This window comes from Staurois parvus, unplaced genomic scaffold (genome assembly GCF_062004578.1).
Source record: "Staurois parvus isolate SC_StPar_1 unplaced genomic scaffold, SC_StPar_1.0 ptg000160l, whole genome shotgun sequence".
NCBI classification, from domain to species: Eukaryota; Metazoa; Chordata; class Amphibia; order Anura; family Ranidae; genus Staurois; species Staurois parvus.
This window is the reverse complement of record NW_028317956.1, coordinates 1929418-1956329: the sequence shown is the minus strand read 5'-3', so window position 1 is coordinate 1956329 and position 26912 is coordinate 1929418. Positions and strand designations below refer to the sequence as shown.

At 39.6% G+C, this 26912-nt stretch overlaps 1 protein-coding gene across 1 annotated transcript in view; it reads right to left on the bottom strand.

Moving 5' to 3' along the window:
* Positions 1-1557: 1557 nt before the first annotated feature.
* UBE2J2 (ubiquitin conjugating enzyme E2 J2) overlaps positions 1558-26912 on the bottom strand; it is a 39682-nt gene continuing 14327 nt past the window's right edge. The window contains exons 3-7 of the mRNA XM_089675962.1: positions 17856-17896; positions 15935-16037; positions 12901-13039; positions 10294-10374; positions 1558-7879 (exon numbers count right to left, since the gene is read on the bottom strand). Coding sequence (XP_089532088.1) covers positions 7595-7879; positions 10294-10374; positions 12901-13039; positions 15935-16037; positions 17856-17896 — 649 coding nt within the window. The 3' untranslated portion in view covers positions 1558-7594. The remainder of the gene's footprint in view (positions 7880-10293; positions 10375-12900; positions 13040-15934; positions 16038-17855; positions 17897-26912) is intronic.

Here is a 26912-nt window from a genome sequence, read left to right as displayed (position 1 = left end):
AGCCCTCTGTTGCCTCCCGGGAGTCCGGACCACGTTCGTGACATGCTTTTTTTAATCTTCCTTCCTGTGAGTTGCCAATTGTCTGTTTTGCCAATAAATTGTCATTTTAATGCCGCACTTAGTCCAGCGCCCCTCTTCCTCTTTCACTAAAGGAGCATACACGCTCTTATAATCATGCAGAAACGCAAGTATCTTGTCATAGATAGATGAATATATTCCATTTCTTCTGCCCGGACACTGGTCAAAAATAAAGCTCACTAGGAGTGAAAAGTGTACTTCCAATAGTGTAGTATTTATTGTATAATGGGTAAATGCATAAAATCAAATGACCAATGAATGGAATGGTCATTTGATTTGATGCATTTATTTACCCATTATACAATAAATATTACACTATTGGAAGTACACTTTTCGCTCCTAGTGAGCTTTATTTTTTACCAGTGTCTGGGCAGAAAAATGGCATATATTCATTGATATCCATGACAAGATACATGCGTTTCTGCTCGATTATAAGAGCGTGTATGTGCCTATAGTTGCAGCCAGCATCTCTGGCGAGTTTGAATTTCACTGGGAGACGGTGGTGGCACATTTAATCAAAATAGTTTTTTCTACAATCAAGAGCACCTGTATATGTTGGTGGATGGATATTTATAGAACACTTTTTTCCCATTTGGTTTGATGGACTTTTATTTTTGAACATTGTATATCATTACTATCATATTAGTTTCATATTTGTCAAGCACTGCACTTTTCACTCTTCATGAAAAAGCATTACTGAAGAAATGGGAAACATGAATCTTGCTGTATTGCTACAAGATATCACATTTTGAACCTGAATGGTCTTAAAAAAAAAAAAAAAAAAAAATGCATAAAATATATATATACCCACACTTCCCTAGATTCCTGCTTGGTACTAATCTTAGAAACATGCAATTACAAATGACAAAGCTTTAACACAAGAATATGTAGATTTATTTTCGTCACGTGGCTGCAATTTTCAAATTTGATAGGGCTCAACTGAAAATAACTATCATTGAAAAGAAGTATCCATTTCCTAGTGTGGTATATTTGGGAGCCTGGTCTCTGGGTGGGTTTTGCATTTTCATATATTGAATGTGAAATCCATCTCACACAATCAAAAAGCTGTTAACATAGGCCCTAGAGGCTCATTCACAGTAGCTTTGCTTTCTAAAGAGCAATCCGCATTTATTGCACTTGGTTGTGGGACACTTGCAGAATGGCCCCATCCACTTGAAATACAGGGGGTAAAATTCCTGTTGCAGCATGTGTACACCCCCTGGCTGATACCTCTGAAGTTAGAGGGGGTAGCAGTTGAGGGGTGGTACAAGCGAGGCTCGACCGTGGGGTTTTACTGCCCTCCCGCCGCTAGTGTAAACAAGCACTACATTTTTTTCTAGCAGTAATTTAGTATGAATACAGATTCCACTGTATGAAATACAGATGGCCAATAGGGCAGCACTAACAAATCTGTAGAAAAAAATAACTTGAAAATTAAATGTATGTAAGCATTACAATAATTAATCAGCACTCACTGAATATAAATGATTGTATCAATTTAATTATTTTGAAAAATAACCAATTTGCTTGAATCAGTTTTTACAAAAGAAAATTTACAGGATACAATTTGTTAACCCTAATAATAAACTGTTTTCCTTTTTTGGTCTGTTTAATGTACTATTTGAATAATTTTGTTATAACTATTGGATACATGCAAACATTCCTGTTGAGCTCGTCAGAAACTCAGAGCTGTCCTGTGTCCTCTCCACACTCCCCATGTTATTTCAAAGAGGCATAGGGGTTGATTTACTAAAGGCAAATAGTCTGTGTGCTTGCTCTAGATCTGAGGGAAAGCTCTAAAATTAGGGGAAACTCTGCTGATTTCTATCCTCCAATCATGTGAAAGCAAAAATGCTGTTTTTTTTTTTTTTATTTCCTTGCGTGTGATAGGGTACTCTTTGCAAAGTGAAGCTTTACCTCAGGAGTCTCCATTCTAAACATAGGGCCAGTTTACTTTCCATCAGACTTTCGGGGGGGCTGGACTGTGGCCATTGGGAGCAGAAATTGTCCCGGCATCAGTGGGAATGAACAACGCATCTTTGGTAGAGGGGGAGGAATAGTGCCCCTTCATTGGTGTAAGTGGGAGGAATAGTGCTCAGTTGTGTCAGTGGGAGGAATAGTGCCCCACCATTGGTGTCAATTTGAGGAATAGTGTCTTATTGTTGGTGTCATTGGGGGGAAATAGTGCCCCATCATTGGTGTCAGTGGGTGGAATAGTGTCCTATTGTTGGTGTCAGTTTGAGGAAGAGTGCCCTACTGTTGGTGTCATTGAGGGGGGAAATAGTGCCCAATTGTTGGTGGCAGAAATAGTGCCCCATATTTGGTGTCAGTGAGAGGAATAGTGTCCTATTGTTGGTGTCAGTGGGGGAAAATGGTGCCCCATCAACGGTGTCAGTGGGAGGAATAGTGCCCCATTGTGTGTGTCAATGGGAGAAATAGTGCCTCATTGTTGACGTCAGTAGCAGTAATTATGTCCCATTGTTGTTGGGAGGAAAGGAAGTGTCTTGTATCAGTAGGAGGAAAAGTGCGAGGGCTGGATAAAGGCAAGCAAAGGGCCACATTTGGCCCCGGGGCCACAGTTGAAAACACTGCTTTACCACATTTACTAAGCTCTGGAGCACATGCACGTGCAGTGCAAAGTAGATTTGTCTTTAGCCAATCAACCCCTATGTATGTTGTAGATATCGGAATGGTTGAACAGTTTGGCAAAACTGGGCAGGATTGACACTATTCAGTCCACAGCAAGACTAATTAGCTGAGGGCATTCCTGGCACATCAGCAGGTATTTTTCAGTAGGTGCAGAGTCTATAAAGAGACAAAACAAGTGGAAATGTTTATGGATTGCAGAGAAGTATTGCATGGTTTTTATTTTTGCCTCAATATTCAGTTTAAGGATTACTTGGGGACTGCAATCAAGAAAAAAAGCGCTAAGACTTTCTGAAGGCTCATGATGACAGAAAATGTCATTTGGCTTAATGAACAATCAACTAATTTTAAAAGGATATTGGATTTTGTAAACGTGGATATAAATGGATGCTGAGAGCGTGAACCATTCACAAACTTCTCAAATCACCAGGCAGCTCTCAGTAAAAGCTCTGCATTGGTTCTCAGCTCCTCCCACCTCCCTGCTGCTTCTGGATTCTCTGGTTCATTTCATATTAAAAGACAATAGACAATTCACAAAGTTAACATACGAGGACAAGGATCCTTGATTTTAAAGAATTATACATTTTTAACTAGTTACTTTAGTCCAGCTTGGACCCGTGTAACCTTGTATGAACCATACCTGGCCAATGTCCCTGAAAGCTGGAAATCACTGAAGCAGACACCACCACTGCAGGGATCTCTACTTGCATTATGATGCTGTGCTGAGCAGCCAGCCTGATGCAATGTGAAGACAGGAGGTCAGCCGCTCCACACGGCACTATTCAGAGAATGCTTTGACCGCCACTCGATCTCATATTATCAAATTACATAGTGACAACAGAGATGTGATCGAGAACTGATGATTGAACCTTACAACTATCAAGCAAAATCGTCTTCCTTGCATGTAGGCATATTGATCAAATGGTTTATCCACTATAGATCAATTATTCCTAATAGGAGAGGGTGATGGGAAAATAAATCAATCATTTATCGAAGTGTATATGGGCCACCATGAAGTAAAGATCCTTGTCTTTGTGTTAAAGCTGTATGAATGGAGCCTGTAAAGGGAGAAATTAGCCTTTTTTGGCTTCATGAATAGATACTTCATCCTCTTTTAGCACTTTGTTTTAAAACGTTGTGAATTGAACCTATAGTCACCAAAGATAAGGATCTTAATTTGGGCAATGTGGCTGTACACTTCAAATCTTATTGGATTTAGCGAAAAATAACCCACTTTTTAAAAATAAAGATCCTTATATCCTAGTATTGTGAATTGATACAATACAGGTTCAATTTACAAAGCTAACACATAAAAAGGTAAGGATCTTTATTTATTTTTTTTAGTCCAATAGGATGTGAACATTACAGTTCCATGGCTCAAATAAGGACCCTGGATGCTTGTGTTAAAGTGATAGGGGTCAACAAAACCAAAGAACTACCCTGCAAAGAAACAACTTTAAAAATACCAGTTCATCTGCCCATCTTGTACAGCATGAAGATTTACCACAAGGGACCACCGATAGATATGCATAATTGGTTTCCTCCAAAGATTTGTTCTTTGGTGATTTTGCTGACCCCCTGACAGTCATTTTTCTTTGCGTGAATGGTCTTCTGCAGGCTCCAATCTGCAGCTTTCTAGCTTCCCCAAACAGGCAGCCACTAGATCATTCTGCTGGTCTTCTATGGGACATCCCTGACACTCAGGTAAAGGGAACTAGAGGATGATGAGACCAGAAAGTGCTATACAAGGGAGAGCAGCTGTCGATGTAGACGTCATAAGTGAATGTATAAAATATCATGTCATTTGCACTCTTTATTTTTCCCTGTGAGATGCAGCAGTACTCACATTGCTGCTGACAATCTACAGATCAAGTAAAGTGTCAAAATATAGCTGGGGAGGGACTCAACACTGCATAGGTTTGAGCAGTGTCCATGTGGTAGGTTATCCAGGATCCTCAGGAAGGAAGGCCTGCCTTATATAATGTGCTGTATTTAAGAAACCTCCATGGAATATTTTTTTTTTGTCCACAATGGTGCACCCAGAAAACAAAGTGGCCTGTGGCTAGCATTCTATAGAATTTTCTGTTTTATTTTCAACAGTCCAAGTCACACAAAATGTAATCAAATGCTGTTTCCCAATCTGCCACTTCTCTGTTCTACAGCTGGATGAGTGTTTGTGCAGCTACCATTAGTCAGATCTGACCTTGCAGTGCTGCAATTCTGTTCTTAAAGCTGAGTTCTGGGCACAAATACTTCTATTTAAAAAACAAAGTCCAGGTTTCTGTTACTATAGTTTGTCTGGGGCAGCTTAGCCCAAACAGACTATTTCCATTACCAAGTTATTCAGAATACCCACTCCTTTCAAACAGACATTTAATCACAGCTTGCATCAGGGCTTAGGGCTTTTGAGAGGAGTACTGAGGCAAGGTGCTTTCATGTTTTCAGAAACTGTGTACAGAAAGTAGCCTTTGTCCCCTTTCACAAGCTATGATCTGCCTGAATTGCACAGACACACTGGGGTTTATTTACTAAAGCTGGAGAGTGCAAAATCAGACTCCCTTCTGCATAGAAACCAATCAGCTTCCAGGTTTCATTGCCAAAGCTTCATTGAACAAGCTGAGGTTAGAAGCTAATTGGTTTCTATGCAGAAGGGAGTCTGATTTTGGACTCTCCAGCTTTAGTAAATAAACCCCACTACGTCTTCTGGACTATGTCTCATAGGCTAGGCCTTTTGGCCAAGAGTTGGGGCAATTTTTATTACCAGGCCGCAAGGTCTAGCCATTGCAATGCACTGGCACTTATTTAGCATATTTTTATTTTCTCTCAACATGTGTCACCTGCACTTCTGTCTGCAGTCCTTTATTCACTCAGGATGGAGGGTGTGGGTCCTTGGGCATTCCCCTGAAGTCTAGTGGTCATCAGGTTGCTGCCTCTCCTGCCTTCAGGGGGCCTCTCTTTAGGAGAGCCCCTTGCCTAGTACTCAGTGATTGGCTTCAGCTGACCATGAGGAGAGGGATCTGCTAGGGCTTTTGGCTAGGTGGACCTGAATGTACTTTACCGCCGTCAGGAGCCTTGTGCCCCAGAGGGTCAGGGAGGGGTCCTACTTCTTTGGGATGTAGACCAGATACACACCCTAAATGCAATTTTTGCATGTGTTCATGTGAACTGCCTTGGTTTACTTACTGGCGTTTCATTTTTGCACACCCAATTTTAAGAAAAAATGTCATAACCATGCTGATTCGGGGAGGAAAGGATTTACCAAAGGTGGCAAAATATAAGCAGATTAAACTTCAGTGTTAAAGCAAACTTGCACAAAGCAAAATGCTTGTTTAACTTCCTATATATCCAGCATATTCTTTCCTTTGGTCCACTGCTGCTCTATTCATAATCCAGTACTCTCAGGTATGGAGGAAGAAGCGACTAATTCCATGTGACAAATGCCTTCATGTGCCCTCAGCCAGTCAGCAATGCCACTTGAGTAGCCCACAACCCATGTAAGCGACAAAGCAACTCGTAGCTTTCGCAGGGCTTTCCTTCTCTCCTGAGAGCTGAAGTGAACAGAGTGGAAGCAAAAGGAAGGCCAGTGTATACTGCTGGGAAGGTCTGCATTAAAAAGTGAACCTGTTTGGCTCTGCATTCCAAATAAAAAAAAAATTAATATATTGCAGCTCACAGGCCCTTAAGTGGAAGCTGCATTTGTTTTTCAGGCTTCTTTTCTTCATAATTTTCACCTGGCGATCCTGGGCTGACACTTCCTGCCCCTCCGTGACTACATTTACTCACGCCACTGTAACTAATGTGAGAGACATGGCGGCCATCCAGGCCAAACGTCATACAGATCTGACTTTGTCCATCACTATTTATGGGAACAGAAAGTTTAGTATTTAAACAGAAGAAACACAGTATATTGTTTTATGCTTCCAGTTCAACTTACAGGACGGGACATGGAAAATGCATTTCCTACAAGATCAGGAGGAATTTCTGCACTTGCCAAAAATGCACTCAGCCTGGAAAAAACAAAAGCAATGCAGTTGCCATATCGATGGACAGTTATGCTGCAGTATAATAAATTGATTTTCTTGGATTTAGTTATCCTTAAAGTCTCTGACGAATGGGACATGCAGGTAAATACCATTCAAATATTCAGTTTCCTACGTTCAATCTCACTGACTGAACCTTTTTAATATCCACTTCTAAACGGGATATAAATCAAGTGATACAATCATTCCATAGTTGATTTTAAAATTTCACCTCACTGTCAGAGCTAAAACTTACACACTAAAACAGGAAAAAAAATAAAAAAACAGGACATGAAAATTTCAACATTAAACTTTCAGACTTTATCACTGGATAGCTGATGTACAAAACTGGGCCAATCTTTTTGGAACCTGTATGCTGGAATTGAACAGACTGTATACAGCAGATGACAGGCCCACATCTCATCACAGATCCAGTACAGAGAACATAGCTCTTTCCCTGACAGCCTTTAAAGAGGAGCTTGAGGAAATTCATTGGATTAAAGCAGATGTTGGAAATGAAGACGCCCGGCTGATTCAAGCACCAGAGGCTGCAGTGAACATAGTACAGGGTCTCTTTTTAGTTTGCTGTCATGGAAAATACACAACCACTCATCTCATGTTCTAAAAAAAAAAAGAAAAAAAAAAAAAAAGAAAAAGAAAAAAAATATATATATATAATAATAAACCCATGAGCCAACTGATATATCACTTTGCACAACTGTAGCACAAATAGAAATGACCCGAGCGTGGTGCTGAGCGAGTCTGTCTCCTCCTAGCAGTTCATTTGCTCTTTCCCGACTATTGCTAGTTTGGTCTCAGATTCTTCTTCTTGATGCCTCTAGTGAATCTCATCATTCCTGGGCTATGCTTCTCAGTACATACTTGACTGTGTAGGCGAAGGCTGCAAATCCCACTATGACAAAGACATTGGCCAGGGCGCCCCCTAAAAGTCCATGGTTACGATTTGGCTGTTGTAGACCAGGGTGATTTGCTGCTGCCAAGGGGGCATGGCCGTTCAAGAGTGGAGCTCCGTTCTGACCAAAGTGGGCTTCTGTGTCTGGCACTACATCTGGGAGCGGAAGGGACTGTGGCCGGTTGGTTAGTTCTTCTTGTGCCCGCTGCTTCTTCTTTATTTCCTAACAAAGCACGAAAAACTGTCACACAGGCAAAACAAAATGGAGAAATAACCACACAATGCAAGAAAAGCTGTTATGGCCAGTACCCAGAGCATTTATTTTTTAAACCAAAGAATTGGCATAGTTTTTTTTTTTTTGGTGCACAACTGTTGGTTTTTTGATGTCGGGGCTCAAGAAACAGATGAATATGCTGTATAGGTTAGTTTAGTGTTAAAGATTAGATAGGTTAATATTAGGGTCAAGAGCTTAAGGTTAAATGTTATATTTAAAGTTACTGCAAATGCAAGTTAGTCTGTGTTCATAGATAAAAAGGTTTTGTATATGGTAATAATTTTTTTTGAAGTCACTATGTTGCATTGCACAAAAAAGTATCAGTTTTAGGTATTGGAGCATTTGCAAGAGTACAAGTACTGCACAAATGTTTAGTATTGGCACCGATTCCAGTATCAGTACCATGCAATCCTAGAAAAGCACACAGGAAAAACACGGATGGCAGCTCTAATTCCTCCAACTGTATCGAAAACAGTATTCCTGAAGTTCCACTTTAAGTGTTAGTGGGATTGAGGCATTAAAAGGATCTCTAAACTCAAGAACAAACACTAAATAAATTGCACATTACAAGTCCTTATCCAGTTATGATCATTGGGCTTACTACACATACCCAAAAAAAAAAAAATAATAAGTACACAGGGTGTATATAAACGTATTACTTATTGCCCTGAAAACCCTCACATTTGCCAGCAATTCCACACTGTTATAATAGGGAGTTGCTCTGTAGCCGAGAAGCAGCTACTGTCAAAAACCAAAAATAAACAGCCTGACACTGTTAAGACATGAGATACAGCAATACAAAGATCTGAAGTAACATTGTTCTGTTAGTATTTACCCTGTTTCATTCATCTGCAGTACAGGCTTCAATCTGAATATGAATATTTATTTATTTTTTTATTTAAAAAAAAGCTTGTTTCTATTTACCTTCTTATTAACCCTGAGTTTATCCTAATCATCCCTATTTAACTCTTTCCTCTCCTGCAAGTTTAAGTAGGAAAGGCTAACAAGTATGGTTTAAAATGCTGCCCTTTATTAGGTCTTCGATTTCCAGCAGATACCAGGACGCTGGGTACAAATTATTGACCATGTGGTACAAAGTTCCAGCTCTCTTGTATAAAATGTCCTTCCCAGTTACCTCTACGTGTTAGAGATGTAATCAGGTTGAGTGGCATACTACTTCACATTTTCTGGGAATGTCTGTTGTTACAACCCTACTGGGAAGGCCCAATAAAACTGACAGCCAGTCTCACGGGCATCTCTTTGAGAGACAACCCCACAGCTTTTCTTTTACATTTCTATTTGCTTCCCAAAACACAACACTACCTCCTAATCATTCTGGTAAATGCAGCAAGAGCATCAAGAGCATGTATACCTCTGAAATGAAAAAGTCAACAGACCCTTTCACCGCTGACCAGCAAATCTATGTGGTTAATGAAAATAAACACATGGAAGCCCTTCCAGCTTCACTAATTTTTTTAAAAAGCAATTCCATAACACCTGGTTTTATTAAAATGGCTTTTCATTTTCTCAGTGCAGCTCTCATCTCTTCAATGAGTTCAGACTGCTCTTGTCCTTTTTCAAGGCCTCTGCAGAAAGAAGACTTCCACCTTGCTGCCCAAGCCCCTGAACCCCCCAGTGGAGTGGGGGCGGGGTTACCCCTTCCTTTCCACTTCGCTCTTCTGCTCCCGTTTATAGTCTATAGCAGTGGTCTTCTGTGTCCGTGTGGCCAAAAGTGGCCCTTTGCTTGCCTTTATCTGGCCATTGAGGCATTCCTGCCATTGACACAAACAATGGGGCATAATTCCTGCCAATGACAACAATGGGGCATTTTACTTTCCACTGACAGCAACAATGGGGAAAAATTCCTTCCACTGACACCAATGCTCCCACTGGTACCAACTATTTCTCCCCCTAATACCAAAGATCAAGCATTGTTTAGTCCCACTGAGCACAGCTGCCCGCCCCCCACCTAATGTCTGAAGGACGGTAAACTGGTCCTTTCTTTGGAAAGTTTGGAGACCCCTGGTCTACAGGATACCCCTTCCCGAGAGTTATAGTAATTGCAAAAACAAAAGGTGGTCCCCATGTAACACAAATTTGAAATGCCTACAATTCAAGCAGATACCAGGATAACAAAGATAACTACTACATACATACTGTATATTTAGAGGTTTTAAATAGAGCTCCTTTGCTAAAGCCTATAAAGGCTGTTTAGACAAGAATAGTTCTTTAAGGCTCACAGATCAAATCTGAAACCATCCTAACAGCCAAGCCAGATGTTTACCATCTACTTACAAGGAGTCTTAGGATGTTTGATGTGAGTATGATAAAGTATCAGGTCACTGATCCAACATGTTACTTACCTCAACTACTTCTGGAAACAGCTCACAAAAAACTTTATCCTTTAAGTTAAACGCTAAACTTTGTGCTGCAAGTTGTCGTTTCTGTGAAGACAAAGATAAAAAATTTATCTTGCAAATCTAAGCATTTTCTGTGCCCAATTTTATCTATTGTTAAAAATTCATTCAAGATGGTTCATACAAAGATTTGTAAAGTAGTTCCCAAAAGAGTAGTCCATTACCAAAAAAGAGTAGTGGATGCATGGAATAGACTTCCAAAAGAGGTAGTGAGTCTCTCAACAGTAAGTGGATTCAATCAAGCTTGGGACAAACATAGGTCTAAAAATAATTAAAAAAAAAAAAAAAAAAAAGAAGGACGACACACACTTTATTTACATAGAAAACTAATGGCAGAAAAAAAAACCAAAGTGGTCCAGGGAGTCTGCCCATTTGTTCAGTTTTTTTTTTGTTTTTTTTTAAATACATGTGAGCCAATCATACAAACAGGAAATTACATTTCTAGGGATGTTCTGTATTCAAAGAGAGCATGTAATGCCTCCAGGTTGCCATAATGCTTTAAAATTTACAGAAAATTAGAGGCTGCAGACTGAAAAAGGAAAAGTCATTTTTAATAACAGTAAAAATACAACATGGCTTGTGTAGCAATTCATAAAGTAGGTCAGCTTGGAGGAGAACCTTCTTCCCTCAGCCAGAACACCGAAGATGGGTTGTGTATGGGTCTTCCAGCATTACAATGACCCAAAAAACATACACGGGCAAGGCAACAAAGGAGTGGCTCAAAGGGAAGCACATTAAAAAGTCATGGAGTAGCCTAGCCAGTCTCCAGACCTTAATCCTATAGAAAATTTATGGAGGGAGTTGAAGCTCGAGTTGCCAAGCGACAGCCAAGAAACCTTAAGGATTTGGAGAAGATCTGTAAAATAGAGTGGGTCCCTCCTGAGATATATGCAAACCTGGTAACCAACTACAAGAAACGTCTTACCTCTGTGCTTGCCATCAAGGGATTCTGCACCAAAGTACTAAGTCATGTTTTGCTAGGGGATCAATGCTTATTTTACTCACTGAACTGCAACTCAACTTACGACATTTTCTATCGTCTGTTTTGTCTGGATTTTTGGTTGATATTCTGACTCTTATTTAAAATACACTTATGATAAAAATGATAGACTCTTCATTTCTTTGAAGCGTGCAAGTTTACAAAGGCTGCAGGGGATCAAATTATTTTCCCCACTGTATATCAGGGACTTGCGTATAAAAAAAAAATCAGTACTAAAGCTGGCTCTCTGTTACCACCTGATTGTACAATTTCCTTTCCCAACAACTGTTTAGAGATAGGGCCTTGCATAGTACAAAACTAAAATTAAATATCCCCACAGCCAAGCTTTCAAACTCCTTCTGTACTTTACTATAAACACAAGAATACAGCTATTTGTTACAGGGAAAAAACAGTTCTCAATACTGACCTATTGATAGGACTGTAAATGGGCTCTTGAAACCACCTTAAAAGCACAGTCTGATTAGAAGCCAAAAGCAACCCTCCTACCAGTTGCTTTCTGAGGATTCGCCAAGCCCATGGAGCAGCATTCATAATGTGTAAAAGCACCATGGACATTATTTCAGCAGAACATAGCTATACAGTTAGTATTGTCGGAAAAAAAAAAAAAAAAAAAAGGACTCATGTCAGTCAAGTTCAAACTTAGAGTTTGGGTCTTTAGGAGGGCAAAAGAACCCCCTACACACAGCAAATGCTGCCAAATTTTGCCATACAGAAGCAGAAACAAAAATTGCTTTCTAATCCCTTCTAGGGACAGTCAGATTTCCATTATCCATATATTCTTAGATTATTCCATATTAATGATAACTCTGGATACTATTATACGTACAATATTTTATTTCAAACTTCAATATTGATTTTGCCATTACAACCACATGTGGCAAACCATCTTACAAGTTAAAGCTAAACTACAGGCCAGAATAAAATACACACCCACACAAAAAAATGAAATAAAAAAATCAGCAATTCATGCATTAATACATCAATAAAACATTTTGTTCCACATGCAAGCAGTAAAAGCATGTGATTTAGTATCAGCATTGTACAGCCCCTGTAAAGCAGAGCTCAAAGAGAGAGAGAGAAGCAGCACAAGGAGTCGATCAGCTATGCTGCAGTGCAAGAAAATGCTATTCAGAACAGAAAGCATGTTGACAAAGAGAGGAGCTCTTCCGTGTGCAGTTTCTCCTTTCACTGTCTAGTCACAGGCTGGGGGAGGGACAAACACCTGTAAGTTTCACTTCGCTGCAGCAGTGAAAAATAAGGTCTCCTTACCTGCCAAGCAGGAATTTAGTCATCAAGAAGTCTGACAACCAGCAGAAACAACCTGCTCTTTAGGATGACTTTGCAGTCCTACGAAGCAAGCCTTTTCAGGTAGTAGTGGGTCTTTACCCTGCCTAGCTTCTACAAGTGTCACTGCAAGCAACTGGTGGAATGACCGTCATGCTTCAAGGGGTGTTCCAGAAAAGCAAATTACACTTCTCCAACCTAAGAACTACAATTCCGTTTCTTGGAGTAGAGATTCTCTTTATTTTAACTCTGTAATCACACACACTTACAGTAAAGTCTGAGGTCTCTATGCTGCCCAGGGTGGGTCCTTTCTCCACCATGAAGCTGAGTAGACCTGTGAGGATTGTTGATACTGACCACGCTGGATTCCATGTGTCTGGGTGGAAGTCTGTGATCGAAAGGCAGAGTCTGCAGAAGGCAAGAGAAAAAAAAAAAAAAAAAACATCAGGATGCCGACATGACAATTAAATGTTAATGCTAAAACTATTGTGATTTTTGCACTCTAAAACAGGGAAAACATTGTATTTATTTTGGTTTGGCCTGGAACAGAAATGCGAACTAGATTTGACTATTGAATAATGATACAACTGAGCAATTTCCTCAGATCCTAATGCTTTCCAGAGCACCACTAACTTTTTTTTTTTTAATTTAATAACCATACAGTAACATGTGGAAAAGGTACAATCCAATTTAAAAAAAAAAATTGTGATGCTGTGTAAAATCTACATAAAAATATAAATAGAAAACATCAAATATCTAAAACTAAGATACTGTACCATTTTAAGAAAAAAAAAAAGAATTTGGAAATTGGCAGAAACATCTCAAAAAAGTTGGAACAGGGTAACAAAAAGCTGGTAAAGCAAGTGGTACTGACAAGGAAACGCTGAGTATAAAAAGAGAGTCTTAGAGACTCAGAGCTCCTTGGACGTAAAGGTGGGCATAGGTTTACCAATCAGTTTGACAATTCTTAGATGCAGTTTTTCACAAACAATTTCAGAATAAAGCTTTTCAACGTAAAACTGCAAAGACTTAAAATATATTATCTACAGTACATAATATCAAAAGATTCAGAGAAATGTCTGTGCACAAGGCAAAAGGCCTTGTGGGTCCTCAGATGACACTGCAATAAAAGCAGGCATGATTCTGTGATGAACATCACTGCTTGGTGCTCAGGAATACTTCCAAAAATCACTGCCACCAAACCCAGTTTGCTGTCCCATCCAAAAATGCAAGATAAAGCATTGTCATACAAAGAAGAAGCCATATCTGAACATGATCCAAAAATGCTGCCATCTTCTCTGGACCAAAGCTTATTTAAAATGGTCTGCTGCAAAGTAGAAAACTGTATCAGGACAAACTAAAATATGAAATTTTTTGGCAACAATTGGCATTGTACCCTCCAGACTAAAGAGAAAAAGGGACCTTCCGGCTTGTTATGAGCACTCAGTTCAAAAGTCTGCATCTCTGATGGTATGGGGGTGCATTAGTGGGTATGAAATGGGCAGCTTGCACATCTGAAGAAACACCATCAATGCTGAAAGATATCTAGGTTTTAGAGCAGCATACTCTCCATCCACACATCTTTTTCAGGGAAGGCCTTGCATAATTCAGAAGCCCAATGCTAAACAGCGTACTGCATCTATGACAACAGCATGGCTTTGTAGTAGAGGAGTCCAGGTGCTTAACTGGCCTGCCTGTGTCCAGACCTTTCACTAACTGAAAATATTTGGTACATCTTGAAATGAAAAATACAACAAAGAGGACCCAAAACTGCTGAGCAGTCCTATATCAGGCAAGAATGGGACAACATATCTCCAAAACTCCAGCAACTGGTCTCCTCAGTACCCACACATTTACAGAGTGTTGTTAATAGAAGAGGGGATGCTACATTGTGATAAATATGACCCTGTTCCAACCTTTGTGTTGCAGCCAATTTCAAAATGTCCTTAATTTTTTCTTAAAATGGAACATTTTCTGAGTTTAAATATTTAGACATTTATTTTCTATTGTGAATAAAATAATGAGTTTGAGATTTGCAAATCATTGCACTCTGCTTTTATGTAGCTCAGCAATTTTCAACGGGGTGCCACGGCACCATGACATAAAACTGCCTCCAACCTGTAACAGTCTGATCAGGGAGCGATCCAGTGTTAACAGAAGAAGGACAGAAAGGCGCTTCTAAGTGCAGGATGCCAGTAGTTTATTAGAAGTAGTATGTGATAAGGAGAAAGTGGGAACTGTCTGCAGCGAATCCATCACCCCTTGCAGGGTGAGCTAGTGAATACCAGAGGATTCATAAAAGTCTACACCTCTACTACTCTTGAAGGCTGCTTGGTGGCTCTACAATACCAAAAATGCATTTATTTAAAATTGACCTTAATGTCACAGGCTCCTGTTTGGCGACCAGTGTGGAATATAAAGGCATTCCTAGTGCTGATATTAAGAATGTGTCATAGTCCTACCAATCACGCCAACCACAGTTGAGTGCACCGATCACCCAGTCATACACGTATACCTGCCTCCCATGGCCAGGCAAGCCATGTGACTCTTTAATTCAATATTATGTGACATATCCCTATCCATTCAGACATTTGAACTGCAATAGTAGAATGCTCTCAGTTGGGCACACGGTCTCCTGACATCAAGCAGCAGGGGATTTTAGAACACAACATTCTCCTCGACAAGCAGGCAGCCTGTATTAGTATGTCATTTATTATCATATCTTTTCTACAGCGTAATGCTTAGTAGAGACATTGGTTCTTCATAAATGGTTATATTTAGGGTTTTCCACAATCCTTTAAATTGCACTGTAAAAAACACTAAGTTTTGAATAGAGAACAGCAGGGATAAAACATTTGCCAGTTTAGTTTTTGCTGTGTCCCATTTGTGAGGTTTGACTTCACTTCCTGTATCAGAGATGCAACAGGGAGTGAGAGAAAAGCTTTATAAACTGAGTAATCTCCCTCCTAAACAGCTGGCATATGCAAGACTTTCCCCTCACCTCTTTTTCTGGCAACAGCTGTAATTTGTTTTGATTCTCACTTTCTGTCCCAGTGACAGAGGTCAATGGACAATCAGAAAGGAGAATCTGTACAGTGGAGTCACAGATAGAAATTAAAATCTGATAGGTTTGCAATTTCAATCCTTCTCTACTCCAAAAAAATTAAAAAAAATTAAAAAAAAAAAAAAAAGGAGCTTTGGCAATACATACATTTTAATATCCTATTTTATATTGAGCTCTTCTATGACCGAGTTTATCTGAACTCATCCCCTAATGATATGATGTTGAAAAAGGATTCCTACCGTGTGTTACATTTAAACCGTCCATTAGGAGTGATCATATAAATACTAGGTGGTTTGAAGGGGAATTCTCTTGGAAATATTAGCTTCCCATGATAGTAACCACCTGTGAAAGAGAGAATATGTACTATAAATAGAAAATAACATCTTGGCTGCGCAATGGAAGAAACGCTCTGAAAAAGACAAAGAGATCAAAAAGGACATTAAAGAGCACTTATCCTAGACCAAATCAGAGAACAAAAATTAATCGCTTCCACATCTGCCCTGACCAAGAATTCTTTCTGCAACTGACAGTTAATTCATTGTATTCCAGATTTATTTAGACGCATAGTCCACCTTTAGGAAAAATGTAACAAATGAACCATTATTTTTTTTTTTTCGCATTTAGACCTGCAGAGAATTGCTACTACAATCAGTGTGATTTGAGTACAATGCACAGGCTCTTGCATTGTTCACCCACAGCTCTGTACAGCAAATTGCCATTACCACCTTGCTGCTGGAATTGTCTGCTGAGCCCTTGTGCTGCGGTTGTAGATAGTATTGTAGTATTTTCATTGGCAATCCCTGTGTATGGATGTCATAGCTGTGTGGGAAGAATGAAGAAACAAAAGCACGGAAATTCTGGTAGGGATGAATGGCATTGTGATTCTGGGTATGGTATATGCTACCAAGCTTCATATTACACTTTTATTATGAGTATAATATGAAATATTGTGATATGACTAATGTAAATGTACAATATATATGTAAAGTGCTGCGTAAATTGACGGCACTATACAAGCAATAACAATAATAAATAATATGGTCCTAAAGGTTGACTTTAATTCAGATCCTGCTCCAACAGTAATTCAAGGAAAGTTGTTATAAGAGAATATGACTTGCTGTCGCTATGCCATCAGTACGCTAAGACAATGCACCAAAACAGGAGATAAAGTCTGACTTTTCATTTGAATTTGCTGCATGCTTGTGTTCTAGATCTCTGAATAAAAAGTATTCCAGACAAAATACAGCCAGACAACTAGAATTTTCAAAAGGAGGCCAGAAATTACCAATTTCCCCCTCATGAAAGATGTGCTTTGTCTTCCTCTCCTGCAAACCCCTAATCTGTATAAGGCACATATAGAAGAGTCAGTATTTTTCATTGAACCAGCAGCTTGAAAAAAAAAAAAAAAAGAAAAAAAAAAAAACTAACTCAATTCCCCAAACCACACACTATGTCGATGGGGAAGTTCTCCCCACTGAGCTATTGTATTCTGACAGTGGATGCCTTCCCCACTGTCAGAATACATGGATCAACAGGGAGGATTTCCCTGAAGCGCTGATTGAGCAGGGAGAATCCAACAGGGTAATTGCACAGAAATCAATTGGTAAATCGACGCCTAACATAGCTAGGATAAGGTTAAGATACCCACCTGCAGTTGTTGCTGTTTTTTTCCCCTATTTTTATGGGGTTTTTTTACTTTGTAAGATGTCAATTGTTACTGCATTGGTTATCCCCAGCAATGGGCTCTCATATGTGTGATCTGACTGTTCTTTTATATGAGATGTATGACACTACATGTATTCCTCCGAATGTTTGGATTTAAAAAAAAAAACAAACAAAAAAAAAAAAAAAACACCACAACATCTATAAGCCTCCCTGCCCCTAAATGGATCAAAGCTTGGATGGTTCCTGCTGAACAAGCCACATTTTAATATATATATGGCCAACTTTAAACACGCCAACCCAACTTATTGTTTGGAGCACTCTCCTAATCCCAGGAGAGAGGGGGACTAGATCTGACCAAGGCAGATAAGAGCTGAATAGTAATTTTTACTATGATGATGCAGAATGAAAGCCAACAAATGCCCATCAACCACTATAGTGGTATACTTCACATTATGGCTTTGCAACAAATATAAAACATTACAATCTTCATCTCACCTTCATAAGGGGTCATCTCGGGTCCTCGAACCACATAGTGCCTGAAAAAATAAATAGAAATATTGAAACCAAGGGCTTACTTTTGTCAATTCTTTATCTTATACATTTGTTGTTCTAGTACAGTTAAGATGTTTAATGGAATTTTCTGTTATAGAGTAATGTGAACATAACAATATAGACTCTTCAACCTAACCATCTTTTGCCTTAACACAATGGATACAGTCTTCCACTCACTCTGATGGGAATACATTAGACCTTGTATTCTCCCATCTTTGCACTCCCTACAACCTCACAAACACCCCCTTTCCTCTCTGAAGACGAGGACTCTGTGAAGGTGATGAGATTGTGATCAAAACACTTTTCCCTCCAAGCAGCACTTACCCGCAGAAACCTTCACAACTTAAATCCTTCTCTTTTCCACTTTGCAACTGACCGCCTCTATGACAGAATCTCTCCCCTGTCCTGCCCTGACCTGGCCACTGCTGTCTACAACAGTTTGCTTTCATCCACATTAGACTCACTTGCTCCTCTAACTACACGAAGTATCATGTCCGACTATTACAACCAGGGCAGACTGACCACACTAGAAATCTTAAGCGACAGTCATGCGCTGGAGCGATTGTGGCGTAAAACCAAACCTCAGTAAGCATTCACCCTATAAAAATCTGCTTTCTTAACATACAAACTCCTCCCTCCATGCTGCTAAACAAGCTTACTTTGTCACTCTTATGAATACCTCGTCATCCTGCCCTTGTCATCTCTTCTCTACTTTCTCCACCCAGTAACTCACTCACTGCATCAATTGTTTTGAAATTATTTACAATCTCGTAAGCAATTCGTAGGGTCATCTCCACTACACAGACATCTATCCCACTTAGCATACCTTGTACTAAACCTCCCTCAACACTTGCCTCTTTTGACCTTGCTACTACTGAAGAGATCACTAAAGTTTCCTCAGAAGCCCGCCTCACCACATGCCCCCTGGATCCTGTCCCCTCTTAACTACTACAGTCACCCTCTTCTTCTGTCCTATGCTCCCTCACATCTTCAATCTCTCCCTCTCCAATGGTGCTTTCCCCTTCCCTCTAAAGCATGCACAGATCACTCCCGTACTTAAGTTGTTCAGGTTGGTGGGGTCCAGGGAGAGCTTTTTAAGACCCATCTCCCTGCTCCCGTTAACCTCTAAACTCTTAGAACGCTTAGTCTACAATTGCCTGAGCTCCTACTTTGCTGACAACCTTCACCCTTTACAGTCTGGCTTTTGCTCGCTACACTCCACTGAAACTGCCCTACTAAAACTCACTAATGATTTACTAACTGCTAAAACCAATGGCCACTACTCCATACGTTTACTACTTGACCTCTCTGCAGCTTTTGATACTGTTGACCATCCCCTCCTCCTCAAAAAAAAAACTCCACTCTTGGCCTCCAAGACTCTGCTCTCTCCTGGTTCTCCTCCTACCTATTGCAGGGCTCCTTCAGCGTTACCTATAACTCTGTCTCCTCCTCTCCACTTCCTCTTTCTGAAGGTGTCCCTCAAGGTTCTGTGCTTGGACCCCTTCTCTTCTCCATCTACATCTCCTCTCTTGGTCACTTGATAAACTCCCATGGCTTAAAGTACCATCTCTATGCTGATGACACACAAATCCATCTTTCTACCCCTCACTTTGCCCCTTCAGTCTGCTCTCGCATTACTAACCTACTAAGTGACATATCAGCAAGGATGTCACTCCACTTCCTCAAACTCAATCTTTTCAATACTATTCCCTCCAGCCCGTGCCCCTCCTGACTTCTCCATCAAGATCAATACAACCATCAGTCCCTCCCCTCATGCCAAGGTACTAGGTGTAATCCCTAGACTCCCATCTGTCCTTACAGCCCCAAATCCAATCACTGTCCAAATCTTGTAGACTTCACCTCCACAACACCTCCAAGATATGCCCATTCTTAACCTTCAAAACCACTAAGCAATTTACTCACTCCCTGGTTATTCCTCGCCTTGGACTACTGTAACTTTTCTCATTGGCCTACCTAATCTCAGGCTATCCCCTCTTCAGTCTATCATGAATGCTGCTGCCAAACTCATCCACCTTACTAACCGTTCCATATCTGCCATCCCTCTCTGCCAATCCCTCCACTGGCTTCCCATTGCCCAACGAATAAAATTCAAAAAACATTAACAATAACATATAAAGCCATTTATAACTCTGCCCCAAATTACATCACCAATCTGGTCTCCAAATATCACCCAAACCGTCCTCTACACTCCTAGCACGACCTTCTGCTCTCTAGCTCCCTTGTCTCCTCCTCCCATTCTAGTCTCCAGGACATCTCCAGAGCCTCCCCCATCCTCTGGAACGCTCTACCCCAATCTATCAGAATGTTGCCTACTCTGCCCATTTTTAGGCGATCTCTGAAAACCTCTCTTCAGGGAAGCCTATCCCGCCTTCAGCTAATAACGGATATTACCTTTTGTACCACCAGCCCCTCCTTCTAAGATTGTAAGTTACAAGGAGCAGGGCCCTCTTGTATTGAACTGTATCGTTGCTGTATTGTATCCCTTTATATTGTAAAGCACTGATCAAACTGTTGGCGCTATATAAATCAATAATAATAATAGATACAGTGCCTTGAAAAAGTATTCATACCCCATGAAATTTTCCACATTGTCATGTTTTTAATGTACAGCACGGAGCAAACCGTTGGCGCTATATAAAATACTGTATTATAATAATAATAATAATAATGTTACAACCAAAAACGTAAATGGATTTTAGGTGATAGACCAACACAAAGTGGCACATAATTGTGAAGTGGAAGGAAAATGATAAATGGTTTTCAGATATTTGTTTGTAAACATTTTTTATAAAAGTGTATTCAGCCCCCCGGAGTCAATACTTTTTAGAACCACCTTTCACTGCAATTACAGCTGCAAGTCTTTTTTTGGGATGTCTCTACCAGCTTTGCACATCTGGAGAGTGAAATCTTTGCCCATTCTTCTTTGCAAAATAGCTCAAGCTCTGTTAGATTGGATGGAGAGTGTCTGTACAGCAATTTTCAAGTCTTGCCACAGATTCTCAAATTGATTTAGGTCTGGACTTTGACTGGGCAATTCTAAAAACACATTTTCAAGGCACTGTACAGAACTTCTATTTTCAGACCATCATCCTATTGTACCTGGATTTTGTGTACATATTCTCCTTGACTGAAACTGTGCTTGTTCTCATGTATGTTTGCACACCTTTGAATAAACATTTATTAACACTGAAAAACGACAAGTCATAGTTAAAACACCACTAATATCCCATATGGAAGAAAAATATATTTGAAATATATTTTAAAAATATTCTTCACAAATATATTGACATATTTGAAATGCTACAATGGATATATATAGATATATATATATATATATATATATATATATATATACACACACACACACACACACACCATGTTGAACTGAGTTTTTAATACAAAATATATGTAAAATATTTTTACAAATACATTTCAAATATACTGTATAATCTACATTTTTGGAATGCATTTACAAATATACGTTAAAACAAACAAATCTGAAGAACATATTTAAAAACAATTTTTTTTTTTTTAAATAATTTTGTAATTTATAAAATCTCTCATATATATATATATATATATTTTTTTAAATTTAGAAATATATTGAATATGGCCAAAATTGTAGCATTTCAAATATATGTCAATATATTTGTAAATAATATTTTTAAAGTGCATTTCAAATATATTTTTCTTCCATGTGGGATAAAACTAACAAAAAATTGAGAAAAAGCTGCAGATAACATTCAAAACTATATATAAGCACTAAAAAATTAAGGGGAAGTCACAACAGAACGCAGACTGCAGTAAAAACCTGACAGGAGGTACAAAGTAATGGATTTGCAGACAAGCACAGCCACTTGCAGGCACCAAGATCTGCACTTTAACAGTGATTTGGTTATAAATCTCTTTGTAAAAAAAAGAGGATTGAGCAATTTGAAACCTGAACCTCCTAGTCAGCAAGAATCACATGACCAAACATCATGGCTCCTGGATTTGTGAGTAGCACAAAAGAAAGCAAAGAAAAGAAAACACAACCAAATACAGAAGTAATCAGACAGGAGAATAAAATACCTGTAACCAGCTGACCAGACAAGAAGCTGCCACGCAATAAATAGAGCGGTCAGACAAGCCAACAGCCACAACTGTTTGTGCCAGGTAAACAAACCTTACACACATGGCCTTTGGGATTGTTTGTGCCACGTGTGAGTATATGTGTATGCAACTGTCTCTGGCCTTCATACAGCCAGAAGACAACTGACACGCTGCATAACAAACCACTCTGTGTGATGTAATCCAGCAGGCCCTCTTCTGCCATGTTAATGCACAACATTTAACCACTTCATTACCTGGCATCTTTAAAGCTCAATTCCAGAACATTTTTTTTTTGGGTGCTAGTCACATAAGTTCCCTCTAATGAAGTTTATTCTATGTTCTGCTGATTACTTTAACCTCCCTAGCGGTCTGATTATGTCAGTATTTCTGTGCTCAAAGCAGTACAGTTTTTTGCATGGAAATATATCTTTTTTTATTGTAGGCCTGTAATTTTTAGGAATAACTCACTGAAATCTGTCCGAACAAGAGTCTAGTAAACATCCCGGGTATGATAAAATTTGAAACATGAAATCATAAATTATAATAAAAAAAAATATAATAATAAATTTAATTCAATAATATAATCAAACCAAAAACACTGAAATTTTAAATAGAGCACCAAGTTCGCACATCACTCAGCTCAGTCGCAAAATCGTTTTCAGTGTCTGATGAGGAATTTCCCCACGAATCATCACTCAATTCTGCAAGTAGTACTAAATTACTAGTTCTCTAGCTGGTCTAAAACCGCTTTTGAACTAAAGGGATGCTTTTTGGAAGCCATGGACGTTTCTCAGTTTCCAGGCAGAAAGAACAGTAAATATGCAGGCAGGGCACAGGACAAAGCACTCGGGACAAAATGTAGGTGAAATTCTTTGATACAGTAATGTTTTACTATGTGATTTTAGTGTATTTAGTGAATGTCACTTTTTCACATTTTTACATTTCCCACTGTTCCGTCCCTGTACTTCCTGACGTTGCAGGGAACGGAACCTGGAAGACAGATGCCGGCATCCGCCGGAGGACATTGCCGGGGACACTGCAGGGGGGACATCGTGGGAGCGCAGGACAAGGTAAAAGAAGAGATCCTGGAGCAGCGCTGCAAGGTATTCCCGAGTGTAGCTCGGGGTTAACGCTTGTGGTGCTGAAAGTTTACCCTGAGCTACTCTCGGCAATACCTCCAGGGAGGTTAAAAATGTTTCCTTCAGTGATGCCAGATACTCCTCACAGTGATTTTCTGGTGCAGTTGGATTTAAGAGCAGTGGTTGTAACTGTGAAAGACTCACACAATTCATCCTCCCCTGCCTGTCCCCTTGTCTATTCAAAAACATCCTAGTATTCTCCCAGACTGCACAGTGTTCTGTGAATGGAGGCCTGAATGAATAACAATCTCCCCTGTCCAGTCATTGACTCTATGACAGACTGCCATTCAGAAACTGTGGAGCTCTACAACAGACTGCACATGGGAACACTTGGCTTCTAAGTAGTAATCAAGGTAGAAAACACCCCATTACCTGTCCCTCAACACTTTCCTAGCTCCTGTCACCACTTCTCATGCTGTCTCTGCCTCCAGCCCCGCGCCCCACATTCCTGGTTTCACAGGACAAACTGAGGGAAGCCATAGGCTCCTGCAGCCATCAAACTCCTGCGAGGAGGGAGTGGGGTTGTGGCTTAATAGCACTGTGTGTGTCTATGAAAACACACAGCCCAGCACAGAAGCACACAAGCATGGGTGCCTCCTTAGCATCCGGCTTGCTAACGGGGGCACCTCCAGGAGGGAGGAGTGGGCAGTGTTGCTGGGGGATTGCCAAAAGAGGAGGTAAGGGACCTTTCTGTACAATATCGTTGCACAGCGCAAGTATTACCTCTTTTAATTTAAAAAATAAATATATTTTATCAAGAAAAAAAAAAAATTAACAAAATCAGTGATGTTTGTCAGAGAAGATTGTTCTCAGATGTTATTTTACAAGCACAAATCTCATTATTTTAAAGCTCAGCTTCATGCAAACAAATCTAAATTTCAACTGTGCATTGTAAATCAAGCATCTTTGTTATCTGTAGTTTTTCACAAACACCTCTATAAAACATACAGTAGTATACTCTTTGAAACGTATGATCTGAAACCCTTATTTCCTGCCTCGGGGCCAGCGACTTTTGTTAGCTTCAAGGGTACCAGTCCCCTTACTGCCCCCAAAGCCAACATAAATAAACCAGAATGAATCAGGTGTGGTAGTTTTATTCTAATGCCGCAAACAGGATACAATGGGCAGAAACATGGGACATGTAGTCCTAGAAACAATGCAGGAAATTTTGTCGCTGCACAGACCCTCCTCCTGGCATCCATGGATAGCTGAGAAACTGCTGGTTAGAGGACATCACAGGTACTAATATTTCTCATTTAAGATGTGGCGAAGTCAATTATTTGATTGGATTGATTGGATATGTGTATAGGCAGAAGTACATAAGCAGAGAAGAAGGCAGTTATCCCAGAATTGGCATTTAAGGCAGTTCACTGTATCTGAGAGACTTCTCCCACCTGATTACTTAGCATTACAAAGTGACAACACATCCTCTGGGCTTAGAGGCACCCAGCCTCTAAAACTGCCATGTTTGCCTGCACTTGGCATTCAATGCACAAAAGAGAAAAAAAAAAACAACCAACCACAACCTCTGCTTTAAAGTAGAACCAAAACTTTTTTTTTTGGATGGAGAATGAAAAAAGAGTTAGAATCTGTTTTTCACGGTTATGTGAGGAGATTTTACCTTACTTCCTGACAAATCAAAAAGGGCAGAAATCTCTCTAATGGCATAACAGAAAGCTAAGGCTGGCCATACACTATACAATTTTCTGTCCAATTGCCTTTACATTTACCTTCAACCTGTGGTGCAAGAGCCTGCCTAACTGGATAAAACAGAAAGTGTTGTTAGGTTTGACCTCCTATTATATGATTTTTGGTAAATCTAAACCAAAAATCTCAAGAAAATTGTATAATGTATGGCCAGCCTTTGTGAAGTCTAAAACCTGTATCCCCGCTGGGGGAGAGTTTCCCTAATTTTCTGCCCTGATGACAAGATGTGAGTGGAAAGGACACAGAGATAAAAACACATTTAACTCTATAAAGAAAAAAAAGGAGCACTAGATGAAGTTCCACTTTAAGGCCTAGAAAGAGGTCATTCACTTCTGTGAAGATACTATAGATACATAGGATACAATCATTGCATGCTATACAAAAACTAAGCAGCAAGTAATGCAGCTGTCCTCATAAAAAAAAAAAAGTAAAAAATGCAGCAAAATGGCATTTTTGAGCCAATTTTTTTAACGCTAAAAACCGCTAACGCAGAAAAACACGGCTGAATGAGGCAAGACGAGGCTAAATGCTAATGCACAAAAACTTGTGTTTTTAGTATGACTTTATACAGCTAACACTACACAATCACTGTGTGCTATCCAAACACTAAGCAGCAAGTAATACATCTGTCCTCATAAAATAATGGAATGATTACCACTTGTATGAGCCAATAACACTAGCAGCCCCACTTGTATTATTTATGTAGTGAAGGAGCCAACAAGAGAAACATTATACTTATTCATTAATGACAATACCTGCAAACACAAAGGCAGAACATAATCATATGTCAACATTATGTTGGCTCAACAATACTTAAAACTTTTGAAGGCCAATATATTAGTCTCCCGTAACCTTGTGTGTCAGACATTCCAGGATACAGATGTCGCTGCTGACCAGAAAGGTGAAGTAAGAAGTGGGTAACATGCCCTTTAGAAGTATACAAAAGGCAAGTGTTTTCTGCAGCGTTTTGCAGAAACGCACTACAGTCCATTTAAAATGATTTCCTATAGAACACGTTCACATCTCCGCGTTTTCACCCGGTACATTTTTTGGAAAAGGTCAGGGACTTTATTAAAAAAAAAAAAAAAAAAAAAAAAAAAAAAACAACGAGTTGCATTTTTGGTTCTATAGATTTCAATGGAAACTGCAGAAAAGCATGTAGTACGTTTTTTTTGCAGTGTTTTGCGGTTTAAATCTGCCTAGCAACAAGAAAAAAAAGACCACACAAAAACGCATCAAAACGCACACTGCATAGGTATGAACCTAGCCTTATGTTAATGAAAGTGGTGTATGTGTGCTGACTTAGGCCTGTGTGTGCCCAAACATATCCAAGTCACTCAAAATAGTTGGCACCTGACAGGAATTCCAAATATATAAATCCTTTATTAATACATAGGGTTAAAATCCATATTGACACCTCTACTTACACGTTTCAGCTTGCACAGCCTTAAATCATAGCTAGAGAGCAGATTTTTTGATATGCTGAGAATAAATATTTTGCAAATCAGTCCCTGCTTATGGAGCTGCAGAGGTATACATGAATAAAGGACATGCAGCCACAGACTTCTATGAACATGGCATATTCAGTAAAGGGGCAAAGAAAGGATCTAAGATAAGCATTTCTATGGGGCTTTTAAACTCATTTTAAATGGACACTTTTCATTAAAAAAATCAAAAAAAAAAAAAAAAAAAAAAAACACACTATCTGCTGACAGCACCTAGTAATTTCTCTCTTTTTGGCAAGCAACACTACATGTGCCTGGCCTCCTGACAAAAGCAGTACCTAGAAAGAGGTCTTGTGGCCAGTACTGTAACAGGTCTCTAGTGTTCCAACAATTAAAAAAGGGGTAAAAACAGTCAGTAAAGGAAGTCTAGAAAAGCAAACAAGCAAAGGCAAGCACAGGGGGTCTGGCAGAGGAGACAAAAGTCAAAAGCAAAGTAGTCACAGGACATTGAGAAAGACAGAGAGATTCCAACAAATCATGTCTCCAGCATGATGAGACACCGTGACCCTCTGAGCGTTTGTCCAGCACAGTGGTCA